Source organism: Punica granatum, chromosome 1 (assembly GCF_007655135.1).
Source record: "Punica granatum isolate Tunisia-2019 chromosome 1, ASM765513v2, whole genome shotgun sequence".
In the NCBI taxonomy this organism is placed as follows: domain Eukaryota; kingdom Viridiplantae; phylum Streptophyta; class Magnoliopsida; order Myrtales; family Lythraceae; genus Punica; species Punica granatum.
The window spans coordinates 52,206,133-52,229,359 of NC_045127.1; the positions used below are offsets into that span (position 1 = coordinate 52,206,133).

General features: G+C 39.1%; 4 protein-coding genes and 1 long non-coding RNA gene across 8 annotated transcripts; 3 read left to right on the forward strand and 2 right to left on the reverse strand.

Moving 5' to 3' along the window:
- The first annotated feature begins 4,210 nt into the window (after positions 1 to 4,210).
- Positions 4,211 to 7,410, forward strand: LOC116201366. The gene is made up of 3 exons (XM_031532589.1): positions 4,211 to 4,367; positions 4,455 to 5,022; positions 5,761 to 7,410. Exons 2-3 carry the CDS (start codon positions 4,465 to 4,467, stop codon positions 7,210 to 7,212), a joined length of 2,010 nt encoding a protein of 669 aa, XP_031388449.1. The 5' UTR covers positions 4,211 to 4,367; positions 4,455 to 4,464; the 3' UTR covers positions 7,213 to 7,410.
- Positions 7,411 to 7,816: 406 nt separating this feature from the next.
- LOC116201376 lies at positions 7,817 to 12,326 on the forward strand. 2 transcript variants are annotated; one of them, XR_004155868.1, is made up of 4 exons: positions 7,817 to 8,444; positions 9,374 to 9,455; positions 11,395 to 11,585; positions 12,016 to 12,326. It is a non-coding gene; the product is annotated as an uncharacterized LOC116201376 (long non-coding RNA). The 2 variants fall into 2 exon arrangements; XR_004155867.1 differs by having other exon boundaries at positions 7,823 to 8,444; positions 11,376 to 11,585.
- Positions 12,327 to 13,533: 1,207 nt separating this feature from the next.
- LOC116201386 (calreticulin) lies at positions 13,534 to 17,116 on the forward strand. Its single transcript, XM_031532611.1, has 13 exons — positions 13,534 to 13,718; positions 14,539 to 14,646; positions 14,764 to 14,956; positions 15,042 to 15,300; positions 15,389 to 15,445; positions 15,539 to 15,586; positions 15,683 to 15,769; positions 15,853 to 15,910; positions 15,994 to 16,157; positions 16,251 to 16,298; positions 16,487 to 16,516; positions 16,612 to 16,722; positions 16,816 to 17,116. Exons 1-13 carry the CDS (start codon positions 13,610 to 13,612, stop codon positions 16,825 to 16,827), a joined length of 1,284 nt encoding a protein of 427 aa, XP_031388471.1. The 5' UTR covers positions 13,534 to 13,609; the 3' UTR covers positions 16,828 to 17,116.
- A 1,136-nt stretch (positions 17,117 to 18,252) lies between these two features.
- On the reverse strand, positions 18,253 to 19,875 carry LOC116201426 (universal stress protein A-like protein). 3 transcript variants are annotated; one of them, XM_031532684.1, is made up of 4 exons: positions 19,488 to 19,875; positions 19,178 to 19,296; positions 18,736 to 18,854; positions 18,253 to 18,567 (listed from the first exon to the last, which is right to left on the reverse strand). In XM_031532684.1, exons 1-4 carry the CDS (start codon positions 19,864 to 19,866, stop codon positions 18,489 to 18,491), a joined length of 696 nt encoding a protein of 231 aa, XP_031388544.1. In that variant the 5' UTR covers positions 19,867 to 19,875; the 3' UTR covers positions 18,253 to 18,488. The 3 variants fall into 3 exon arrangements, with proteins under 3 accessions (XP_031388544.1, XP_031388530.1, XP_031388535.1); XM_031532670.1 differs by having other exon boundaries at positions 19,178 to 19,308; positions 19,488 to 19,874; XM_031532675.1 differs by having other exon boundaries at positions 18,736 to 18,857; positions 19,488 to 19,873.
- Positions 19,876 to 20,303: 428 nt separating this feature from the next.
- Positions 20,304 to 22,723, reverse strand: LOC116201446 (zinc finger matrin-type protein 2). The gene is made up of 10 exons (XM_031532696.1): positions 22,652 to 22,723; positions 22,391 to 22,471; positions 22,269 to 22,296; positions 22,077 to 22,159; positions 21,577 to 21,609; positions 21,323 to 21,401; positions 21,170 to 21,222; positions 21,006 to 21,066; positions 20,823 to 20,905; positions 20,304 to 20,663 (listed from the first exon to the last, which is right to left on the reverse strand). Exons 1-10 carry the CDS (start codon positions 22,673 to 22,675, stop codon positions 20,571 to 20,573), a joined length of 618 nt encoding a protein of 205 aa, XP_031388556.1. The 5' UTR covers positions 22,676 to 22,723; the 3' UTR covers positions 20,304 to 20,570.
- Positions 22,724 to 23,227: the final 504 nt, after the last annotated feature.

The window sequence follows — 23,227 nt, forward strand, 5'->3', positions numbered from 1 at the left end:
CGCTTGCTCGAACTCTTCATATATCCATCCGATCCATGATACTTTTTCCAATCGGAAACCTGCTAGTATCCAAGTCGTTTTCAAATGTGTATAGGTCTAAGGCTCTTATAATTTATCTTTTTCCTCATAATGTCATATTACTGTCTGTTACCTCAAGTGTGTACATCTTCAAGCAGGTATTGATTTACAAATAAAAAACTCAGAGCAAAACAATGCAAATTTACCTAAGAACGGGTCCAGTTAGTTTCATCGTTGAAAGATCTAATTTGAACCCCAATAGTAATAAACATTCTCGGTCTAAGGTTAGGGTAAAATGGTAGTCGAGAAGATGCATAAATAATCCAATATAGCATTGGATGAGCCCTGGGTTCGATCTTCGACAAAAAACTTGGCAAGAAGGGAGCCCGCGACAAGAGATAATTAGAACGCTTCATGTATAGCTTTTGAGTTGTTAGTTAACACACATTTCGTCATTCCCAAATAAATTATAAGTTGCTTACTCACCTAACACTACACGGTGTTAACATTAGTCTTTTCTGTTTTTTAATCTCACCTAATCCTATTGTCTTGTTTGTTTTTGTTGTCAGCTGAAGACTCTAATCTACTCATATAGCTGGATCCTTGTTTGATTCCGAAATCTTGCTAGTGACGATCAAGTGGTGTTAAATGGAAAATCTGAAAAGAGGTCAGGATACAGTTAGCAAGCCCAAACGCATTGCTCATTCAATTCTTAACCGGTGAATTCAATCACACATATTGTGTTCATTCACGATATAAAATGGATCAAACGGATTGCCTGGCGAATAATGTTCGAGTCTAGGTCGACTTTGCAGCTCGAATCCGAAGCCCAGTTGACAGGACTTTAGAGCACTCTGTAATGTGACAGGTAGTCAACTTAGCCGGCCTGGTTCTAAGCCATCATATCGAATGTATGCATTTTATTTCTTGCCTTAACACCAGAGTCAATGCACATCCTGTGCAACATTCTCCAGTGGCCATACCTAGTTCTTCAGCAGCGCAATCTATTCGAACAAGACTCGGACAATATGATCACAACACTGATATGCAAATTGAACAAATCAACCAGGAGGAGAAACCTCAGGTTCATTGGCCAGATAGAGTAGATGTCGATGGATCTTCAAGCTCGGAGATGCCGGAATATGATCAAATAAACTTTCCAGGCAAGAAACAGGTAAAGAAGATAAGGTGTATTAGCTAATTCCATGCGACTATACCTGGATGAACTGAAAAATCAAACCATCAAGCTGGAACCTAGTAAGTGACAATGACTAATACTAGTAAAATTAGTATTAGTCATTGTAACAATCAATCCAAGAGGTAAAGGAATGAGCCAAAGGACGATTACACTTATGAGAAATCAAATCCCACTTAAGGTTTTTATGGAAACTAGATGAAAACCCGCGTGTTGCGTTGAAATGATTAATAATTTTTTGATAGAAAGTAATATTTAAAATAAATATATTATGAATTTTTTTAAAAAAATTATCGATTTAGAAATTGTTTCAATTGAAAATTAAATGAGATTATTGGAGGATCGCTGATTTTTAAATAAAAGTAACATTTTAACGCAAAATTGAAAGGTAAAGAAAAGAGAAGATAGAGAATATGCTTATAATTATAGACGATCGAGTGGAAAAATAACACCTCCAAATTTCCTACGCTATAAATAAACAAATAAAGTGAAAAAAATATATATGGACTCAAATTTAATTAGAGAAAGAAAATTAGGAATTTGTTGAGTGAGGGAAACTTCACTTTCCCTAACATCTATTAGCCATATATATAATATTCATAAAAATAATAAGGAAATATTTTAGTATCTAAAAAAAAATTCCTTCTTACCAAGAAAAGAACACCGATTTTCTTAATATTCATATAAAATATATATATCTGAAGTTTGTCTATACAAAAATAAAATCTTTCGACTATATATTAGTTTTATAGCTTTTGAAACGTAAAAACTAATTACGTACAATTTCTTTCAATTTAAATTTGTATCATAATAATCTAAAAATTTCATGAAAAGTCGACCTAATAAATATAAATATAAAATATATGATTATTAAGTTTAATTCTTATATATATATATATATATATAGAATTTGAAATACAAAGTATATTTCCTAAATACTAATGACATACATATAGATTATATTTAAGTCATATATACATGAATACATCTTTCCTCGATATTAAAGGCACACATACAAATAATTATCTTAGGAGAGAAAAACGATTAGAAAGTATACTTTCCTCATAGATGAATTAGCATATAATTTTCATGTATAACTAACATGAGGTGAAAATAAAATATATATAACAATATAATATTCGAAGATCTTTCTAATAAATAGTACCTAGTATAAGATTATAAAAAGATAAAATATATAGTAAATACGAAAAATAATATTAAAAATTAACCATGTAAGATTAGATTAATATAAAATTTATATTGTATATCATTTTTGAATTGAAATTTTAGAGGAAAAGAATTATTGACAACTAAAATAGTTCAAAAACCACAAAATTTGCAATGGAGAGTGATGGAAAAGGCTTAAGTTGTATTACAAATTCATTGTTCCAAGAATTTTCTAAAGAAATCATAAAACTGTATAAATTGGGCAAAAAGTAGTTAATATTGAGGGAAATATTCTTAAAAATATAAAAAAGGAAAATTGAAAATACAAAAATCGTGATGGACATGGCCTTCTTTTATGATTAGCTAATTCTAACCTCCATCAATCTTCCCTGATTTGTTCATCAAACAGTATAAAGCTAACCAGAGAAATTTTCAATTGATATCGATGTATGCATTTTATTTTTTTTTTGGTTGCCTTCCCACTAGAGTCAATGCACATCCGGTGCAGCACAGTTTCCAGTGGCACTACCAAACTGTTAGAAAAAGACATAGATTGTAATTAAGAATAAGATTACAATAACACCAATTTTTATAATTCGTGTTTGTATGAATTCCTAGCCTAACCTCGTTTTTTTCTGATTTGATGCGGTTCATATTAGAACGTTTTATATAGCTTTAGTTGTCAATTAATACACCTAATCCCGTTCGTCATTCCCAAATAAATCAATCAAAAGTTGCTCTTACACACCTACGCTAGAAGGGAGTTCACATTAGCCTTTTTCAGTTTTTTAATCTAACCTAATTCCATCTTGTCCTGTACTCCTATTTGATTGATTCTTCATAAGCAAATTTATCCTTTTAGTTAGCAGTGTGTACTATGAAATGAAGTCAACTTTAGCCGGCCAGTTGGTAATATGCATTTTTATTTGTTGCCTTCACACCAGGGACAATCAATGCAGATCCAGTGCAACATTTTCCAGCGGCCCTACCTAGTTCTTCCTTCGCGCAAACTACTCGAACAAGACCCAGAGGGAGAAGAAACCTCAGGTACACTATCAAGGTTCAGTACTGATGGAGACGCCGGAATGTGATCATATAACTTTCCAGGCAAGAAACCGGGTAGAAGAGATAAGGTGGGACTAGCTAATTCCATGCTACTATACTTGGATGAACTGAAAAATCAAACAATCGAGCTGGGCCAAATAAAACTGAAAGTAGTAGTTTTCTTGAAGGTGATTCTTTTTTTTCGGTAACCGATGGCCCGGTTAAATCTTTGGTATGGACTTAGTAGAGGGGAGTCATTTGGTTCCACATGTTTTTGGTACCGAATACAAAATTTGCAAAAGGCCGAGAGAACATTTTTTCCTTAAATAGTCTCTCCCTACCTCCTTCACTCGCGTAGCCATCGTATCAAGATGATAATCTACCGCTGAGTTATATTCCCTTCCTTGCTTCTATCGGGAAATTGAATCAATTAATCCCAATACAAAAGGTGCTCGGAAGTGAATAAGATTACAGTAACACCAGTTGGCAAATGGAACGGAATTCGCCAAGGAGTCGAAACCTGTGGTACACTATCAAGGTTCAGTGGCCGGCCAATATAAAGCAGACGCTGATGGATCTTCCTGCAGCTCCTAGATGTCGGAATGTGATAATATAACTTTGCAGGCAAGAAACAGGGTAAAAGAGAAAAGGTGGAATAGCTAATTCCGTTCCATGCGACTATACTTAGTTGAAATGATAAACCAAATAATTGAGCTGAATCGAGCTGGAAGATCAGTTAGGTCCACGAGTTTGGTACATGGTACAAAAATTTTAAAAAATGACCCAAGAGAAGACCATAGTTAGTCTCTCTCCCCCGCCCCCTTCTCCTCCTTGATTCACTCATTTCTCGACCGCGTCAATTGTCAAGACAAAACTGTACTGCTGAGTTATATCCCTTCCCCGCCTCCATTGGAAAATAAAACCGGCTAATACTAAGACAAAGGTGCTAGAAATTCGATGCCGCTGACGTTCCATTATTCTTGAACAACTTGGAGATAGGCCTTCTTTTTACCTTTTCTGCTCCTCGCAGGATTCAGGAAATGGAAGCTGAGAGCTCGAATTTGCGCAGACAGATCGATCACCCGGCTCACACGCATTCTGGTCCGCTCACCCTCACCCTCACCCTCACCCTCGGTAGGGGATCCCAGGACTCCTCTTGCTCTATCTGCGGAAAACGTTTCAAGCAGCAGGACCCAGTCTACAGCTGCTCCGACCCCCACTGCGACTTCAAGGTAGATCTGGCGTGCAGTTCCATCAGGTCCGTGATAGAATTCGAAGCGCACCGTCAACATCCACTCTGCTTCGTTGAGAGAGTTGCTCCTGGAACCAGCTGCCGCCATTGCACGGATAAACGATCCGATCTGCCCATGTTTCGGTGCGGAGAGTGTGGTTTCAGCCTGCACCTCCTGTGTGGCCCACTACCACGTGTCATCCAGTACAAACACTTTGAGTTAACTCTCACGGACTCTCTTCTTAATGGAGTCGATGCGGATGACTGCTGGTGTGATATCTGCGAGCGGCAGCGTGATCCCGCACAGTGCGTTTATCATTCCCGAGATAGTATGGTCACTGCCTCCATTGACTGCCTCCTGCCTCAGGTAGATATCCTCCTGCTTGCTCTCCCTGTAATGTTTTATCTTCGTGAAGGTGAGCACATATACAGTTGATTATGCCACAAATTTCTTTTTGCTTGTTTTAGCCAAATTACGTACATTTTTATATGATTATATAATGATTGGTTCCGACATGTCTTCAACATCCAGCATGAACACGACGAACTAATAAGCAATATCTCACATTGAATCCACACCAGAGCCGTATTTTTTTTTTTAATGAATAAGAGATGCTCTTATTGATAATCTCTGAAAAAGGATACAACTTGTAGAGATTATCATTGGCCATTCAAAGCCCACAAGTACATCAGCAGGAAGCTTATGATAAGAAAACTCAAAGACTAAAACTGAAGTCTAAGAAAATGGTGAAAGCTAAATCTTCCCATATTAAAAGCTGTTTTGCTGGTAAATCATGGTTGGGCTCATGGTCCAGGAGGCCTATAAATACATACAGTTACGTTGATTATATATATATAGTGTATGTGAATTTATGCAAAATGCATGGTGTTTACACTTGATTAAACATCAAATTAGGTGAGGGCAATTCCTGCTTTTGTTAGTACAAATAACCTCGTAGCTCGGAAGAACATACAAGTCGGTCGAGACGATGAATGCGCATAGCTCAACCAGCTATTATTTAAGTATTTTCTATTCTACCCTGCCAAAATCTATTCTATAGTCTGATGACGTAGTAGCTGATATGATGTTTTGCATTATCGCCAGATCATACTTGCACTTAAAGGAGATCTTGGAGAATTAGAACTGAGGACTGTAGGAGAACATATTCCGGGCAAGGTGATCATCAGAGTTCAAGTAGAAGATTGCTTGCAGCCTCCTAAAGTCGAAAGTGAAATATACGGAGATGAAATGGTAGAGGAAGCAGAATCCTCGAGTGAGACGTGCAGTCCAGAAGCTGAAGAGGAGACAGAGTTCTCTCCAGAGATGGAGGAAGATATTAAAAATTTCTTTTCGGACCTCCAAGAAGAGCTTGGACCTGTCTTTGCAGAGGCCTCTAAGCAGTGGAGGGAACTAATTGATAGTTTCGAGTTGTACGAAGAGGCAAAGCCCAAGAAAGGTAAGAGCAAAATACAAGGTGATGAATGGGCAGAGGAAGCAGAAACCTCAACTGTCATGGAAGAAGTGTTCAGAGGCCTTTCTTTGGACTCTCACCAACTACTTCGTTCTCTAAATGCCGACCAAGCCGATGATTTTGAAGGTTTCTTAAATGCAACAGCTAAATTTATAGGGCAGTCAAAAGCTACTGGGAGTTTCCCTTTCTTAGATGACGCCGCCCAAAGGTTCAAAGAACAGCTTGATATTTCCTCTTTGGAGGAAGATGTGCAGCATGAGAAGCCCGAAAGCGGGACCGAGGATGATGAAGTGGTTGAAGGTCTTACTCTGACCTACGTGCAAGTGATGCGCTCTCTTACTCCCCAGGATATCGAGCAAATTAACAGTGCTTTCAGAAAATGCACTAAACATGGAAAAGAGGGGGAAGCTATTGTGAGTTTTCTTTATTATTCTTCTGCTCCTCCTCCCCCTCCAGAGCTCGAATTCCCTTATTCAGATCATGTGTATGAACGGTTCAAGGAACAAATAGATAATACCGACCGAGTTAATGACTCCTATTTGACTGGGTGGAAAAAATACGCTGCTAAGATTGTCAAAGTTGGGAACAACATGATTCCTTCTCAGTTTGTTCCTATCTATCGGGAATTGGTCGACAGATATGGGGATTTCAGTGCAGACAGTGAGCTTAGCCCTGTTGCGAAGGCAGTCATATTTCACCTATTCTTCGCAGTTGTCTACAGCATGCGCGGAACTCAGGTCCGTAACATCACTGACGACCTTCTTTGCACATGGCAGTACTACTTAAGAGGTGTGCAGAACGCAGGTTTCAAGATTCAATTCGCCATAGATAATTTGGAGAAGCTATTGCGGGCTCGTTGCGGTCTCAAAGTTATGGAGTTTAGAGATGACACTGGAAAGAATCTGGAAGTGAGAGTGGAGGAGCTTTCAAAGCAGATAGATGAAAAAGAGGCCAAGCTAGAAGCACTCAAGTCGATACGGGAAAAGTACAGGAAACCAAGGGAAGCAGAAGAAACGCTGGTGAAGCAATGCTTGATCGAGGCAGCAAATTGGAAGTGGAAGGATGTAGGTGACCTAATCCTGTGATGTCAACATCAATAGCTCACCAAAAAAAAAATCAGGCGAAAGGATAATACATCGTCTCAATGTTTGTACCAAGCTTGATGGAATATGACTATCGGAGATTTCAGTGTTTTTTAAGATTATGTGTTGGTTTAGTTTGCGATATTGTACCGTGTTCGACGTTTATGCTAATAATAAATATATACTTCGAGGTTGAAAAGAGAGACAGCTATCAAGATTGCCAATGGAAAAGCTAAGGGCGTGAATTTTTCATAATCAAAATCACTTTGATTTTAATTTTAACTTTAACTCAACACACTATACAATAAAAATAAAAAAATTTAAATTTAAATTTTAACTCAACAAATTACACAACAAAAATACAGATTTTCCAAGTCAAATTTATAATCTAAACTTATTTGTCATTTTTCACGATCAAAATCAAAATTATTTTAATTCTGAATTCAAACGCATCGTAAAAGATGGATGCGGAACATGCAATGGAGGCAGAGTGCACTGTAACATCACACTCAAGTCAGCCACTGTGATTTGTGCATCAACTCGATCTCAAGTGAAAATTTGACTAATGATTTGACAGTGCAAAAAATTGTCGGAGACCGACAAACAAATCGAGATCCCAGACGATGATCCTCTGTCTGTCTTGCTGGTGTTTCGGGGCCTATAGCTTGATATGTCTACTGATAACTCAACTAGAACGCGTCAAAGTCCATATATAGCAATTCTGCCCCTGCCATTTCCACCTGTTGAATAAAATAGTAAGGAAAAGGAAATAAATAAATTCGCCCTCTCTCCCCGCTTCCTCCTCCCGCCTTCTGCCCCAACCAGTCTCCTCGCCTCGCGTCTGCCCACACCCCTCGATACCGACCGCGCCACCCGCACCCCTTCCCTCGCCACCGTCCTGCCACTCTGCTCGGCTCGACACCCGCGCCAGCACCTCAATGCCGATGATCTAGGTTGGTTGCCTTACCTTACCCAACCGCTGCTCACCCTCCGACCCTTCGTGGCTTTCCGCCTATTAGCCATCGCGTCTGTTCGCGTGTTGTTTGTAGATTGTGTCTTCTATGTTGACCCGCTAATATGGATTCTCCATCCTCCTCCGCTCCCTCTCGCCTATTACTGGTTTAGTTCTTCTCCATTTTGGTTTCCATCTATCGTCTCCAAACTGCTCGACGAAATGCCTGATCCATCCTTCCCGTGCTCCACATCACTAGACGGGTGAATTTCGCATTGAACAGGTGAGCTTTTCTTTCCGATTGATTGTGCTCGACATTACGTCGCATTATCCCCCCGCATAGGACTAGCCATCTTATGGCTTTAGCCTTTGCTGTTGCGGTTGCCGTCATCCTTAATTTTCGCCTTTTCCCTGCATTTGCGCCAAACTGAGTGCCTTCACCAAGCTCTCACGCCCTCCCGACAGTTGCATTCCCTCAAGTTGCTAGTAGATTTCAAGCAAGCAGTTATGTCACCCATTCACTTTGCAATTTTGGTATTCCCTTTAATGAAGAGGTTCTATAAAAAATGGGGGTGCCTCTTGTATGAGCAATTATGAGCCGCCACCAGCATTCTCTTATCTCCGGTCATCGATTTAAATTAGTATTTTTTTTTTAATTCAGGCGAAAGCTTCATGCTGTTAAGTAACTAAGATCCATCGAATAGAGAAATGTGCCACTTGCCTGCTTCTCTTTCTGATTTTTTCTGCACGACTTTGGGATTAAACAATCCAACCTATGTCATTAGTTGCATTTGGCGCCCCTTTCACCTATGGAAACTGTTGCTTCACCTTTTTCTGGAGAATCAAATGGAATTTTGCAGTTAATATGCAACACAATTTTCTGCTTCTTCAATAATTAGAAAAAATGGTTCTTGTGCATATCTAAAATTATCAAATTAGGCGAAAGTCTTGCATCGATATTGGATCTTACCAATAGGTAGAAGCAATAAAAGTTTTTATGTGCTGCAGCCTGATGAATACACGAGGAGCTCATATATTTCTAGCCTTACAATTGGCCTCTTTGCTGTCTGAACTTGCTGCTTCATTCTGTCAATTTTTCTAGCTTTACTATTTTCCTGAATGGTCTATGTCAGGTTTCTCTTTGTTTCAAATAATAAATTAATAATATTTCCTTTACGTTTATGGAGTTCCTTTTTTTTTTTTTTGGTGCAGTTCAGAATTTACACTACTATGGGTGAGCGTTGATCTAAAGATGGAGTTTCTTGCCGAAATTTATATGAATCAACCTATTCAGGTGTGTTTAAAATGCTATTGCCTTGGGAATTACTTTCTTTGTTTCTTCGTTTTGTTGGACGTTCATTCTTTAGGTTGTTGCCAGATTTGCTTTTACAAGCTAAGAATTGCATGTGCTCCTACTTAGAGCTCATTATTGCCATCATCCTAAAGAACAACCTTTGAACAAGTCCCACAGGTGGGTATGGAGATGAGTTCTATACTGAGTAGCTTGCTTGGGCTGTAATGTAATCAGTCACAGTGCATATTCCCGCTGAATGGGACATCGTAGATAAGGAATGTTCTACTGCTCATCTCTCATGTTTTATGCACTAATGCTTCAATACAGCATGTCTTATTTCTCCGTGGTGCACTGATTGGTCGTATCAGAATTATTAGTCTAGGGAAAGTGAAGATGTTGATGCTCAAGCATAGGCTACGCAATCTTGGAACAGTTGCCACATTCATTTTTAGTTATAAGCATACTCTTAATATATTCTATGCAATTCAAATGTTATTCATATCTTATGAATGCATTTGCTCAAGCCAACATCCGGAAGTATTAAAATTAGTGGTCATATTAATAATCAGTTCCTTATTATTATTATTATTATTTTATCCTTTTTCCTCTAAGAAGTACCTTGAGTGATTTATGCAACACTTTTGGCTTAGTTAAACCATAATATATTCTTCCTGTGCTAATTTGTGTCATCATCATGTCATATGTGCAATAATTTTGGTTGTGTTTATGCAATATTTTTGGTCCTTGATATATCCTTTAGCCTTTGCAAGCTAATCTTCAAATCCCTCGAGGTCCTTTTGAAGTGCTTCTGTTATTCCTTTCACATCCTGATGCATTTTTTGAACACTATTTTGTTATATAAGAAAGATTTCTTTTCTTGATCTGATAAGACCACCCATCCTGCTGCACCAACTGCCAACTTCAACTAGCCAGTGTCCTCCTCAGGCCAGTGTCCCTACTGCAAACCTCCAGTTGAATTAAGAGGCATCTTAGTAACCTCTCTCCACTGCTTGGATATTGAGAAGTGAACTGCCTTCCACTTCCCGTTGGCCTCTTCCCAGCCTTCTAGCCATTTTGCGGCCCTTCCTTCATGATATCTTGGTGCATCTAATCACCCACCATTGTCTCGAATGTTAATATTGCTCTTTTCCCCTCAATCCTTTTGGTCTCACATGTTATGACGCCCTCAGCCTGCTTGCTAATATCCCCCATTAAGCAACACCATGTCTTCTTCTTTCTCCTTTTTCTCTCAGTTCTTCTTTCACATTGTAAGTCAAACTTGCAGCATACACAGCAATGCCCCTAATGAAGTAATATGCTCTTCTAATGTACTTGAGATAAATATTCTGTGAAGCATTAGGCTCACCATTTGGGTAATCATCGTCACAACAACTCTTAAAATGAGGCATTCGTCTAACAAAACTAATGTCTGATACTTCCTTTTGTAGAAGGCTTTTGTTTGGACAGCCAAGTCGTCCCCCCGATTGTACTTATCCGATTCCATTTTTGTTTGTTTCATGTTACTTTGCCTCATATAATGCTCAAATTCGTTATCACACTTCCATATGATATTATATTTAGCTACAGTTTTTAGAGTTGACTGAACCTCTATCCAAAATATCTTGCTTTTCTCTGGACAAAGGTGACTGATTATGTGCCTACAATTGCTTTATTGACCTCTTTTGCTTCAATAAAATCCCCAGAGTAAGAAAAGCAGTTGTGTAAAGTAGCCTTGGGAGAGAAATTGTATGAATGCTCTTGCCAGCTAATACTCAACAAATACTAGATCCCACTGTTGTCCCTCCTTGGCAGCTCCTCTTCTTCTGGGCTGCATTCTTTTGTTTCAAATGCTTTTACTAAACATTGTTTGGGTGCTGCCATTCAGTTCTTTATGCTTTATCCTAATAATACTGGTATTAGGTTTACTGTACATTCGCAGGGAAGTTGACTGCGAGTTTTCCAATGGGAGATTAGCTATAAGGTTAGCCTATCAAGCTCTTTTAACTTTGAAGTGGGCTCAAATCAGTTGTTATAATATATTGAAGATCGGGAGCTCCGCGGGGGCAGGTTGGGCCGAGGTCGTGTGTAACATCACGATAATTGTTCAACTCCAAGCAATGCAGGCCGAAGGTAACTTGTGAGAATTCATTCAGACCAATAGCAATGATAGTTATCTGAATGTAGTGACAGCTCTTAGGTCATCTTATAGGGTCGTCCACAGATTGTAATACGCATCTACTTTAGGATTATGCATCTTTAGGTGGCAGGAGAGTTCTCTAAGTCTTTTGTCCATGGATGTGACCACGTATATGAGGAGGAGCCAAATAACTGGATTTGGTTACCTTCTCACAATTCCATTTTATCTAAGGAACTACATCTTTTTCTCACATGGTTGAAGAGCATAATCTATCATTTTTCAAGGAAAAGAGAATTTGCTCACCTAAGAATTAGTCAGCTTGAGAACGAAATACGATTTTGTTGGACCTGCAATACTTTGAGTTCTTTTCAAGAGTGTCTAACATTTTATCCCCTTAGATTCATTTGTGTTTTATATGTTCAGGTATTGGGAAAGGCCTACTGTTAGATGCATCTGAAGGCATTTTTGCTTTGAGAAGATCAATGCACAAACCACTGGGAAGGTGCATTTGGAGTCAGTCGTTGATAGGGATTAAGTTCAAATCCTTCTTGTGTGCAGCCGTTAACCTCGATTTCAAAGGATGTAGACTCTTCTTTCATTTATGGATATTATGCACCATGATTTTTATTCATGCAAGATAAAATTAATCCATGATTGACAAGGTGATTGTGGTTGGTGGCAGCTTGTATTGCCAATTTCACCACTATTAAATTGAAGGGACAAGATTTATTCAATTCCAGAGGATCATATCGACAGTCCATATCCAAACACCAGAAGGTATAATAACTTTTGAAGGCACTAATGAAGCAAAAGAACCAAATATACCTACCTTTGACTGCACTTGGTATGAATATATGTAATATCTAGCAGCCCGATTATTTTTTAATTAGTCCGGAAACCCGATCAATTCGTATAAAAATTATGTTCCGTTTGGTTTCGTAATGCAATTTTAAAATTTTAACTCTAACTTTAATCTACTCGTTACATAACAAAAATCAACTTTTCAAAGTAAAAAAGGTGGATCCCATACATAAATTCACATATAATTTTATTATACTTAATTTTATTTTTAATACTAAATTCTTTCAACTATTCATTATTTTTTCACACTTTTTTCATAATTCAATTATACAATCATTATAATCCAATTAAAATCAAAATTCAACTTAACTCTAAAACCAAACACACTAGTAATATTTTGAATTTCTACGTGGTACTTGCAGAAGTACTGCCAAATATTTTGAAGGACGTCTAAACGAAAACCATTTGTTTACTGTAAAATGCTATATTTTGCACATGCATTTGTTTACTGTAAAATACTATATTTTACACATGCATTTGTTTACTGTAAAATACTATATTTTACACGTGCAACGCATGTGCTATTACACTAGTTTATGAAAATATATGAAGCTTTAAAAAATCCAAAAATAATGTCAATCGATCATTTATGCATTTAAAGCCTACAGCTCCTCGCTCCCACGCTCATCCGATTTCATAAATGAAGTACTAATTTAACTCCTATTATTATTTTGATTTTCATTTTTCTAGCTTAGATTTTTTTTTTCTTTTCTTTTCTTAGCAGAAAAGTTGAAGTAAATTATATTAAAGCTAGAAATGGAACGGTAAACAGACTATCCATCGATGGCTCGTGTGCCCATTAGCAATGAAGAGCCATTTCAGGAAAACCCATCCATTGGCCGGCCCCACCCTGCAAGGGCATCCTCGTAAATTCAATTAAACCCCTTCGCCACATGTGTCTCGTGCATTTGCCTCCCCAATGCAGTTCGTGTAGCTGCCAATACCTCACCGCCACGTTAGATCTAGTGACGAGCCATGCTGACATGTCAGCTACTCATTGGCTAAACTAGTCCAGGTAGGAGGTCAACGGGCTATTTCAAAACCAATGAGCAAACCCCCATATATATCGTCTCCGAGCTCCGTCGCCTCCCGTCTGCCTCAGCACTGTTGGCATTTCGTCCCACTCATTCTCTCTCATTCTCTGTGGAGAGCGAAGATGGCGAATCGAAGTAGCTCCCGCGCGCCTAACATTATCGTCCCTTTCGTGCTCTTCTCGCTGATCGCTATCGCCTGCGCAGAGGTCTTCTTCGAAGAGCGCTTCGATGGTAATTAATTTACGCATTTCTCGATTTGTACACGCCGAGATCGGGCGTGTCCAATTGTTGTTTGAGAGATTCTGCTCTCGAATCTTCAATCACGAGCTCAAGTTTCTGATGGCATAAGCTTTGTCGCTGGTGTTTGTGTGTGGATCTGGTGTTTCCGACTCTCTGTTTTTGTTAATTGGATAATACTTGTTGAGAATGTATCGGTGGAGTCAATCTGTGATGATTTTTCTGCGTAATGTATCTCTGTTTCGCGTTAGTTGAATCAGCTTGTGGATCGAGTAGCTGTAGCTACAATTAGACTTCTCTCGTTGGTGAAATGCTTTTCCATTGATATATTCATTGAAATCTGGTGAGTAGGAGCTGGAGTTTTTTGCTTGGCTTCGTAGTTTATTGCTTTCAGGAAACGAAAACAATGTCTTTTCTAGATGTTGAAGGGTTGCATTCGAAACATCATCACCTTAGAAATCGATTCATCAATTTACTGTCCTGGGCCAATACTGATTTATCGTCAGTGTTCCAAAGATTTCACAACTTGATGTTGGCTTACATTCTGAATGGAATTGAACTAGAGCTGAAGCTTCTTTCAGCTTGGACTCACGTCGTGGATTGAGTTTTCTGTATGTATGAACAGGTCCTGAAAAATTAATATATGGGAGTGAAAGGAATACTTGCAATCTCCATTTCTGTTACTAGTGAAACTGGGCAATCCTTAGCTGTGTTCATTTTTTATTAGTAATAATCTGTTGTGTCTGAGATTGTTTCCTGTGCATTTAGTAACTTTCCTCCTATTTATGTTTAACTTGTGTCTGCGTGATGGCAGATGGATGGGAGAAGCGTTGGGTTAAATCCGACTGGAAGAAAGATGAAAATGTGGCAGGAGAGTGGAACTACACTTCCGGTAAATGGAATGGGGACCCTAACGACAAAGGTATGCTATGACCTTGGACTCTTCGGAGCTAATGTTATTCCCAGTCATTTAAAGCTTGTCTTGATAGGCTGAGTTCTTCAACAAGTATCTCAAAATTTTCGTGATATTTCAATGCAGGTATCCAGACAAGTGAAGACTACAGGTTCTATGCTATATCAGCTGAATTCCCTGAATTCAGCAACAAAGACAAGGCATTAGTCTTCCAATTTTCAGTTAAGCACGAACAGAAACTTGACTGCGGCGGTGGCTATATGAAGCTGCTTAATGGTGAAGTTGATCAAAAGAAATTCGGCGGTGACACACCATATAGGTTCATATCTCCTCTGCTTATCAGCTTCTATTGCTTTATTCATATATATCTGTGTTATGTACTTATTTTCTCTTTTTCGATGCAGTATTATGTTTGGACCTGATATTTGCGGCTACAGTACAAAGAAAGTTCATGCTATTCTCAATTATAATGGAACCAACCACCTGCTCAAGAAGGACGTCCCCTGTGAGACTGATCAGCTGACCCATGTCTATACTTTTATCCTCCGTCCTGATGCTACCTACAGTATCCTCATCGACAATGATGAAAAGAAAAGTGGTAGCTTGTACTCTGACTGGGACCTTCTTCCACCAAAGAAGATCAAGGATCCTGAAGCTAAGAAAGTATTAATTTATCCTTCAATCTTCTCTCGTCTTCTTTTTTTTCAGATTCAGGCTTGCTCTAATGTTGGCTCAACTTTTTTTTTTATAGCCTGAAGACTGGGATGACAAGGAGTATATTCCCGATCCCGAAGACAAGAAGCCAGAGGTATTTACACATTATAGCCCCCCTTCGGAGCCCTTATTTTCAATCAAGTGTGCTCTGCAGCTAGTTATAATGGTAATCTCTATACTTGTGTAGGGTTACGATGATATCCCCGAGGAGATCCCGGATCCTGATGCTAAGAAGGTGAACCTTGTGCACCCTTAATTTTTATTTATATATGCATATTTAGAGCTGCTTATCGGATCATACAATCACGTACTGAATTGCTTGGCATTTCAGCCTGAAGACTGGGATGATGAGGAAGATGGTGAATGGACAGCCCCAACTATTCCCAACCCCGAGTACAAGGGCCCATGGAAGCCAAAGGTATGTAACTGGCTAATCTCGTCTGAAGCAGTGTAGCTTCATTGCGGCATTTGCTCATGGCTGTGCCCTGTCTGCTTTTGCAGAAAATTAAGAACCCTAACTACCAAGGGAAGTGGAAGGCACCCATGATTGACAACCCAGGTGCCATAATGTGTTCCTTAATAGTTTTTTTAATAGTCTATAAAAGCTGGGTTTCAGTATATTGACACTCACAATCTCTGCAGACTTCAAGGATGATCCGGAGTTGTATGTCTACCCCAACTTGAAGTACGTCGGTGTTGAGCTGTGGCAGGTGAAATCTGGCACATTGTTCGACAATGTCTTGGTTTGCGATGATGTGGAGTATGCGAAGAAGCTTGCTGAGGAAACATGGGGCAAGAACAAGGATGTAAGTCCATATAATTCAATGGATGCATCATTCACTGTACTCTTGATGATGAATATGTTAAGATGTTTAATTGACACATATGGTTAATTTCAGGCTGAGAAGGCAGCATTTGAAGAGGCAGAGAAGAAGAGAGAGGAAGAGGTGAAATCCTAAACTCTGCTTCCTTCATCGTTGTAAAAGTCACTTGAAAAACAAGTCTCCCAAAGTCGCATATTGCCTGCAATAGTGTGCATTAACCGAATTAATTAGAATTCATTCTCCTGTTTCCCTTTTCTTATTTCTCATTGTCAATATCTTTTTCCCTTTTTTTTTTAAATTTCTTCTACCAGGAAGCAAAGGCGGACCCAGTTGATTCGGATGTAAGCCTCTGGATCCATTCAAGTGGACTGTGTTTTGAACCTCTAAACTGCAGTTTATTGATGTGGTTCTCATATATCACAATTTCTGAATTCAGGCTGAGGATGAAGAGGATGATGATGCTGATGATGCCGACGATGCAGATGCTGAAGTCAAGAAGGACGACACTGCCGAGATCGAGACCGAGACCGAGAGTGACGATGTAAAGGTGGGTTTCCCTTCTCCTTTGTCTATCTCAATGGTTTCGAGACGCCGCACTTTTTTGCTGATATTGACTTTGATATGCGGGTTTTGGTTGCAGGATGAGCTGTAGAGGGAAGGGAGCCCCATTCTCTGTGATTCCTTTTTTTTTTTTTTTTCCCTTTTCTCTTTGTTCTTAGTATTAGGACTTCGCTATCTCGGAGGGAAGGAACGTTGAGGCTGCAATTTGCATAACTGCGCACTGTCATGGTGCCCATCTGACTATTGAGCCCTTTAGAAAGAAAGTAGATGTCATGCAAAAAATTTTTGATGAGATAAATTTGCTGTCTTGTCTCCGATATAACGTTTTGGCAAGCTCAGTGAGATAATATGGTCATTTGCCTGGCAGTTTCTTTCTCCTACTTCCTCTCTGCTCCTAACATCGATCTCCGACTTACTATTCTAATAACTTAGATCTCCGACGGCTGGAGTCTCCCTGAAAAGAATGTGTCATTTTATTTTAGTCTTTCATAGAGTTCTAGACCGATGTTGCGGTCTAATAAGTTGTGGGCGAAAACTTATATCAGACAGTTCGACACCAGCTCAGACAATCAAAATGGACACAGGAACACCTTCCAACTTGACCTACTATGTTTCCGGTGCTCTTATGTAGAATGGTGAACGCTCTGTTGAAGTAGAAAGCAACAAGAAATGAGCCCACATGAGCTAATCGCATTTTGTAACCTTGATGTTAAGTCAAGTAAACAAGAAGGGAATGAAGCGGCACATCGTTGATACAGAAGCGGTTCATATGTATTATCTATATAAGCATTTATATATATATATATATATATATAAGAAAACAAGATAAGAGGTGGACTCATCACATAAATATTAGCATAAAAATAAGTTAATATTAGCATATATTCATACATAAAATAGAAATATTAATATATGATTACGTGTACAACCTTTACTACATATATAGAAAAAAAAAGTATGTATAAATTATATCTCTATAGATATCTATTTTTAAAAATAGATTTGATAATATTTTATAAATATATAAATTATATTTTCTTTTAAAAAATCATATTTGTTCACCGAAAAAAAAAGTAAACCAAATTTTATTTTATCTAGATTTCTCATGATAGTTGTAAATATAAATTATCAAACATATAAACATGAATCAATGCAACTATTAAAAACTATTAAAAACCACGTGTACAACTAGACGTGATCTCTCGCAACCTTTTGTCTATTTTTAGATGCAAGTTAATTGATTAAATATATGTTTCGATTTTATCTCTCATTTTATTGAAAATTTCTATTTTTTTTAATTTTTCTCTAATTTTTTTTCTTTTTCTCTCATTATTTTTCAAGATTGATTATGTGAGTCTTATTGCTACCCCTAAATGCAAAGCTGTGTGTTTATTTTATTCTCTCTTTTTTTTTTTCAGTTATGATTCTTAGGAGCTTTTCTTATATATATATATATATATATATATATTTTAGGGTTATGGAAGTATCCGAGCATGGCTCCACGACTAGTTATATATATACACACAAAGAAAAGATGAAATTGACCAATGCTCGTCAACAAGGAATTCCAAGTCGCTACAAGGCAAACTGACCAAAGCTCAACAAGGAACTCTGAAGTTGCTACAAGGCAAACTTTATTTACATCATTAGACAGCCAAAGTGAAAACCGAGCAGGAGAAGATGCGAAGCCAAGAGTGGTGTGTTTGTGTCGACTGTCAATGGCAGGGAAGGGGGAAGATAAGATGGGACTGATTATTTAGGTTTCTTGACAATCATGACGGGGGACTTGACGTTCTGTGCACAGTGGTTGCTCACACTCCCAAGGAATGCCCTGCCCAAATTGAAAAATATTCCCCAACCAGCGCATCAAGTAACAATCAATATGAAATCAAATCTGCAGTTGGCTGTTGATCTTCTGCATGATCTCGTAACCAACTGCTCGCTCGTAAATCATACCGATCCGAACTAAAGAGAAGAAAGTAAAGGAGGCTTGATGTACCTCTTGATAAGGCCATAACCATGGCTGCCCATCACAAGGATATCAGCGTTTAACCTCTCGACCATCTTGCAGATCACATCCCTCGCATCCCCTCTCTCCACCCTCGTCTCCACCTTAATCTGCTGCAAATCAACCCCGCATTATGTCGAAAACTTTGATGTTCGGTCTTCTCTAGGAATCCGCAAATAACACGAGAAAGCCGTGTATTAACTTAACATCAACAAGTGCACTGAAAAAATAATGCCACTACGTGCAAGTACTGCATTTAAGTTCCTACCGTATTCTTCAAGATAGTCTCACCATTTTAATCTAAAACCCGTTGGTTGCTACAGATTCTGAACTCATCAATGGCACTAGAATTTTCTTTATCGAAGGATATCCGACTCATTCTGCTTTTCTTTCAGTAAAGACGGGGATAAAAAGCAAGGGAGCGAAGACTCACGTCGTCGTCGCCGCCGCCGAGATCTCGGCAGATCTTCTTAGCCTTCTCCATCACCGATTCGGCCACCTCACCGCCATACCTCTCCATCGTAGCTATTATATCAGACGAGAACAGATATCCTGAAACGCCAACTGAACCAAACAGTGAGCTTCAGCCACCATCCCATTCATTTTGAATCAAAAGAATCTCTTGTGTTTCCTCCCTATTCTTGGCTAACCCAAACATCATCAACATCGAATGTTTGGAAGAGAGAGGGTTTTAAAGAATACCCTTTTGACCAATTGAAATGGTGATGACAACATTCGCCTACCTGAACCATCGACAGCAGTGTAGACAGGCGGGGGATTGTTGGCGTAGACGAGGAAGAGGGTGTCGTTGAAGTTGGAGGAGACGAGGTTCTTGAGGCACCACGTCAGGGCGTACATGCTCTCCTCGCTCTCGTCCACCGCCACCACTATCCTCCTCTCCTCCTTATTCTCTGATGCAGCTGCTGCTGCTGCTCCTCCTTCCGCCATAATCCTATCTCTCTCCCAAGAGTAAGACTCCGACAAAACTCTATATATGCTTTGGGAACTGAACAGTGGGTTTTGATGGAAGTAGGCATCCATGAGTACTGACCATTTATTTATATAGGAGCCATGGAGCTTCCAGAGAACGAGAGAGAGAGAGAGAATCTGTTGGCAGGTCATTGGTTTACTTTTGGAGCGGTTTTCGAGACTGTGGGCTTCTCACGATTAAAAGCACCCCGACACAACGGTCCAAGATTAAGGTTTGAGGTGGCACTTGGCAGCCAACGCTATCCGTCTCAATTATGTTCTTGCTTATCCTGAAGTTACGTGGGCATCATTCTAGCTCACCAGCTCGGAGAGTTCATGTGACAGAGGTCAACGGAAACAGCCTGCGCTCGTTCTTCACTGAATTGAGTAGCAATCCACAGACCAAGATTCTCTTGCCATTGTTGGTCGTTGATGCTTTTATTCCAATCATTCATTCCATCGCATCGTGTCAATGATGCTTTCTGAATTATTCAATATCGATATAGTAATTTCATGTCTCAAGACAGTTGAGTACTATTCATCCCACGCAGACTGGGGGACAAGGATTCGAAGATAAAACTTTGCCCAACTGAAAAGCCGAATGAATAGATCTCCCTTTTATATTAACAGCTAAATGTTGATAAAAATGTCAAAAACCGCAACCCTGCCGGTAACAAATGTTTGAGACGTGTAGAGAGTCGCAGTTTTTCTTATCAACTATCAACACAAAAGTACTGATCAAGCTGAAGCTACAAGAATGTCACACATTGACTATCTAGTGATGAAAAAACTCGGATTGGGTATTCAACTGCATGTTAAGGGAGATCCCCAGAACTGCTTCCTCGCCAAAAGGGAGATTACGATTTCTTTGACGAACCAAACCCACCAAACCCCATCATAGCTGCAACGTCGGGATCTACTTCTATCGCCTCTTCTGCAGCCTTCTCTTTCTACTCCATGGCAAAAGAAGGAAAAAAAAAAAAGAAAAAAAAAAGGAGTAAGCATCAAGGTCAAGAAGGGGAGAACTTGATGAATAACCAATCAAAGTGGTAAGTAAATGGTCAAGTTTAATCTCATGAGGAATTTAGCAAATTTATCTAGTTACAGACCTTCTTCTCTTTTTTCCTTTCTCGACGCAGGCGCTTCCATTCTTCCTCTTCTTGCTGCTGTTTCAAGATTCGCTCATCAAGATCTGCAAAAGGATATTAGATAGGTTTTCATCACAATCAGTCATCGATGGATGCATCAACAGAGTCTAATCAAAAGCCATTTTGCAATTGTCTAAAGCTCACCTTGCTCGGTAAAGGTACCAGGAGGTTTCCGCTTCTTCAGAATTTCAAATCGCTCCTGAACCTGCATATCAAAAGGATTTTAAGCCAATGATAGCAACTATTAAACATAATATGTAAAACAATTTTGACAGAGCAGCATATATTAGCATTGGCCTTAAGCTAACCTGTTGCAGAGATGCTCTTTCTACCCGCATAGACATACCAAGGGCCCTTTGATCTGAACGATGAGCATAAAAATGTCAGACAAAGTGACAATTACACAAAGAATGGAGAAGAAAGTGCACAATAGTATCTGAGAGACTGTGATGCATTCATACGTTTTTTCCCATTGATGTGGTCCAAGTAGTTTGCTGAATCCTTCACTACACACTCACAAACTGAGCAGTAGTATCCAGCCTGCGAAGTACACAAAGGATACAATCACACAATCCATGCTCCGCCACAGAGTCAATAAAACATGAATGCTAACAATTACTAGTGATGTACGCTACCCTCCTCCTTTCTTTCCCAATGCAGAAGAAACCAAAAGGCTAAAAAAATCTAAAGAGAGATCTATTCTGCAAAGCAGTACCTGCTGGCTTAGAGGTGCAATGGGAGTAACCACCTGAAAAGATACAAACACAGAAGAATGGGAAATCAGCATTCGCAAAATATATCATCATAAAAACTTTGAATAAATGAAACCAGGGTTTCCTTAGCAATAATGGCCTATGCAAAGGCAAAGGGTTATGGCATGACCGCTCTTTGAGAATTTGATTTATAGACCTTTAAGAAGTTAGCTTTACATTTTGCCCTTAAAGTACATCAATGTCTTAACAACATTGTTTCAGGAGCCGTGCTGAAAAGTTGTTCTGTGATAATAGCTGTGACTAATAAAATTTATCAAGTCAAATGATCATTTTCAGAGAGGCTATAGCCAATCCATTCTCCTGAAAAAGAGGATAGAGAAAGCCTAACATGTGGAAATCACGTCACTCCATCCCCTAGTTCTCTTGAGATGTTCAGATTAAAATTGAGAATCGGATGCCATATATATAATTCACAAAAACAAGAAATTCAGCAGAGACCCACCTGGGTCTTCCCCAATCGAGACTCAAGGTCCACTTCATAGTCCCTATGCTTCAAGGGCTTCCTCTGCACCGGCGGACCTTTCGCTGCGACACATAGTCATTCGGGTTAATCCTTCGAATTCAGTAGAAACTAAATGAGGAACAAAACGGGTCAAGTACATAAACAACAATGTAACTGAATCGGTGGAGTCACCTTTTGACTTATGCCGCGACTCTGCTTCCTGAAACAAATCAAACAGGGACCTTTTAGCTACAAATACATGTACAAAGGAGACAATAAGGTCAAGCTTTGCAGAAAGACAGGTATTAACCCACCTCGTTCTCACGTTCACGTGCTCGTTCTAGATACTCCTCGCGATCGAACTTCCTCCTGAAGGTGTTGTCGACCCCAAGAGTCTGCACCAAAGAGAAGAAAGTTCATTGTTTTGTTAATATTCCTCTATATCATCATGAACTTCAGCTCAAACAAAAAATCCCTAGCCGGGCAGCTAACAAGTCCGGACTTTAACCGAATTGTGATAGAAGAAGAACATCAGAAGCTAAGAAAGAGCTCAGATCGATAGACAGGAAGCTAACATTATTGTTAGCGGTGTTAACCATTGCTGGGCTGCTGCTCCGAGCTCGACCCGGGATTCAACGAAGAACAGCGCCCGGGATTGAAATGTATCACAGACAAGGACGGAAGCCGATGAAAGCTCCCGATCACGCAACACCACGGAATCGTCGGGAATCGGAGCTGAGAAACCCTAGAAATTAAATAGATTGAATTTTACGGGAGAGCTGATGCTTTTCGCGAAGTAGTGATTGAATTGAATCATATCGGCTTTTATCTTGTACCTCAATTTCTGTCTAATTTTAGTTTTTTTATCTTAAAAGATTATTATTTTTCCCCTTTAATTAATTTTCCCAGTGCTCGTCTTTTTTTTCTTTTTTTTTTTTAAATTTTGGTAATGCATGTGGTGGGGCTTGTATATGGGCCCAAGAGGCTGGACTTCGGGCCCGTTTATAGTAGCCTAGGTTGTCGTAAATGCCCGTCCCGATTTATTAACGAACCGAAACATGCAGATAATTTTGATGATGCGGTAACGTAAAAAGTACGAGGCCTAAATGAATTATGTCTATGTAATTTTATCGTGGTTCTTATATCATTAA

Excerpts from the sequence above, each read along its gene's own strand:
- LOC116201366 (XM_031532589.1), top strand. The coding sequence starts at position 4,465 with ATGGAAGCTGAGAGCTCGAATTTGCGCAGACAGATCGATCACCCGGCT. Across the intron at positions 5,023-5,760 it reads TTGACTGCCTCCTGCCTCAG|ATCATACTTGCACTTAAAGG; the intron begins GTAGATATCCTC and ends CATTATCGCCAG.
- LOC116201386 (XM_031532611.1), top strand. The coding sequence starts at position 13,610 with ATGGCGAATCGAAGTAGCTCCCGCGCGCCTAACATTATCGTCCCTTTC. Across the intron at positions 15,301-15,388 it reads AGGATCCTGAAGCTAAGAAA|CCTGAAGACTGGGATGACAA; the intron begins GTATTAATTTAT and ends TTTTTTTTATAG. Across the intron at positions 16,299-16,486 it reads AGAAGAAGAGAGAGGAAGAG|GAAGCAAAGGCGGACCCAGT; the intron begins GTGAAATCCTAA and ends TTCTTCTACCAG.
- LOC116201426 (XM_031532670.1), bottom strand. The coding sequence starts at position 19,866 with ATGACCTGCCAACAGATTCTCTCTCTCTCTCTCGTTCTCTGGAAGCTC. Across the intron at positions 19,309-19,487 it reads CACTGCTGTCGATGGTTCAG|TTGGCGTTTCAGGATATCTG; the intron begins GTAGGCGAATGT and ends TGTTTGGTTCAG. Across the intron at positions 18,855-19,177 it reads TCGGCGGCGGCGACGACGAC|ATTAAGGTGGAGACGAGGGT; the intron begins GTGAGTCTTCGC and ends GATTTGCAGCAG.
- LOC116201446 (XM_031532696.1), bottom strand. The coding sequence starts at position 22,675 with ATGGTTAACACCGCTAACAATAAT. Across the intron at positions 22,297-22,390 it reads CACGTGAACGTGAGAACGAG|GAAGCAGAGTCGCGGCATAA; the intron begins GTGGGTTAATAC and ends GATTTGTTTCAG. Across the intron at positions 21,402-21,576 it reads TTGCACCTCTAAGCCAGCAG|GCTGGATACTACTGCTCAGT; the intron begins GTACTGCTTTGC and ends TGTACTTCGCAG.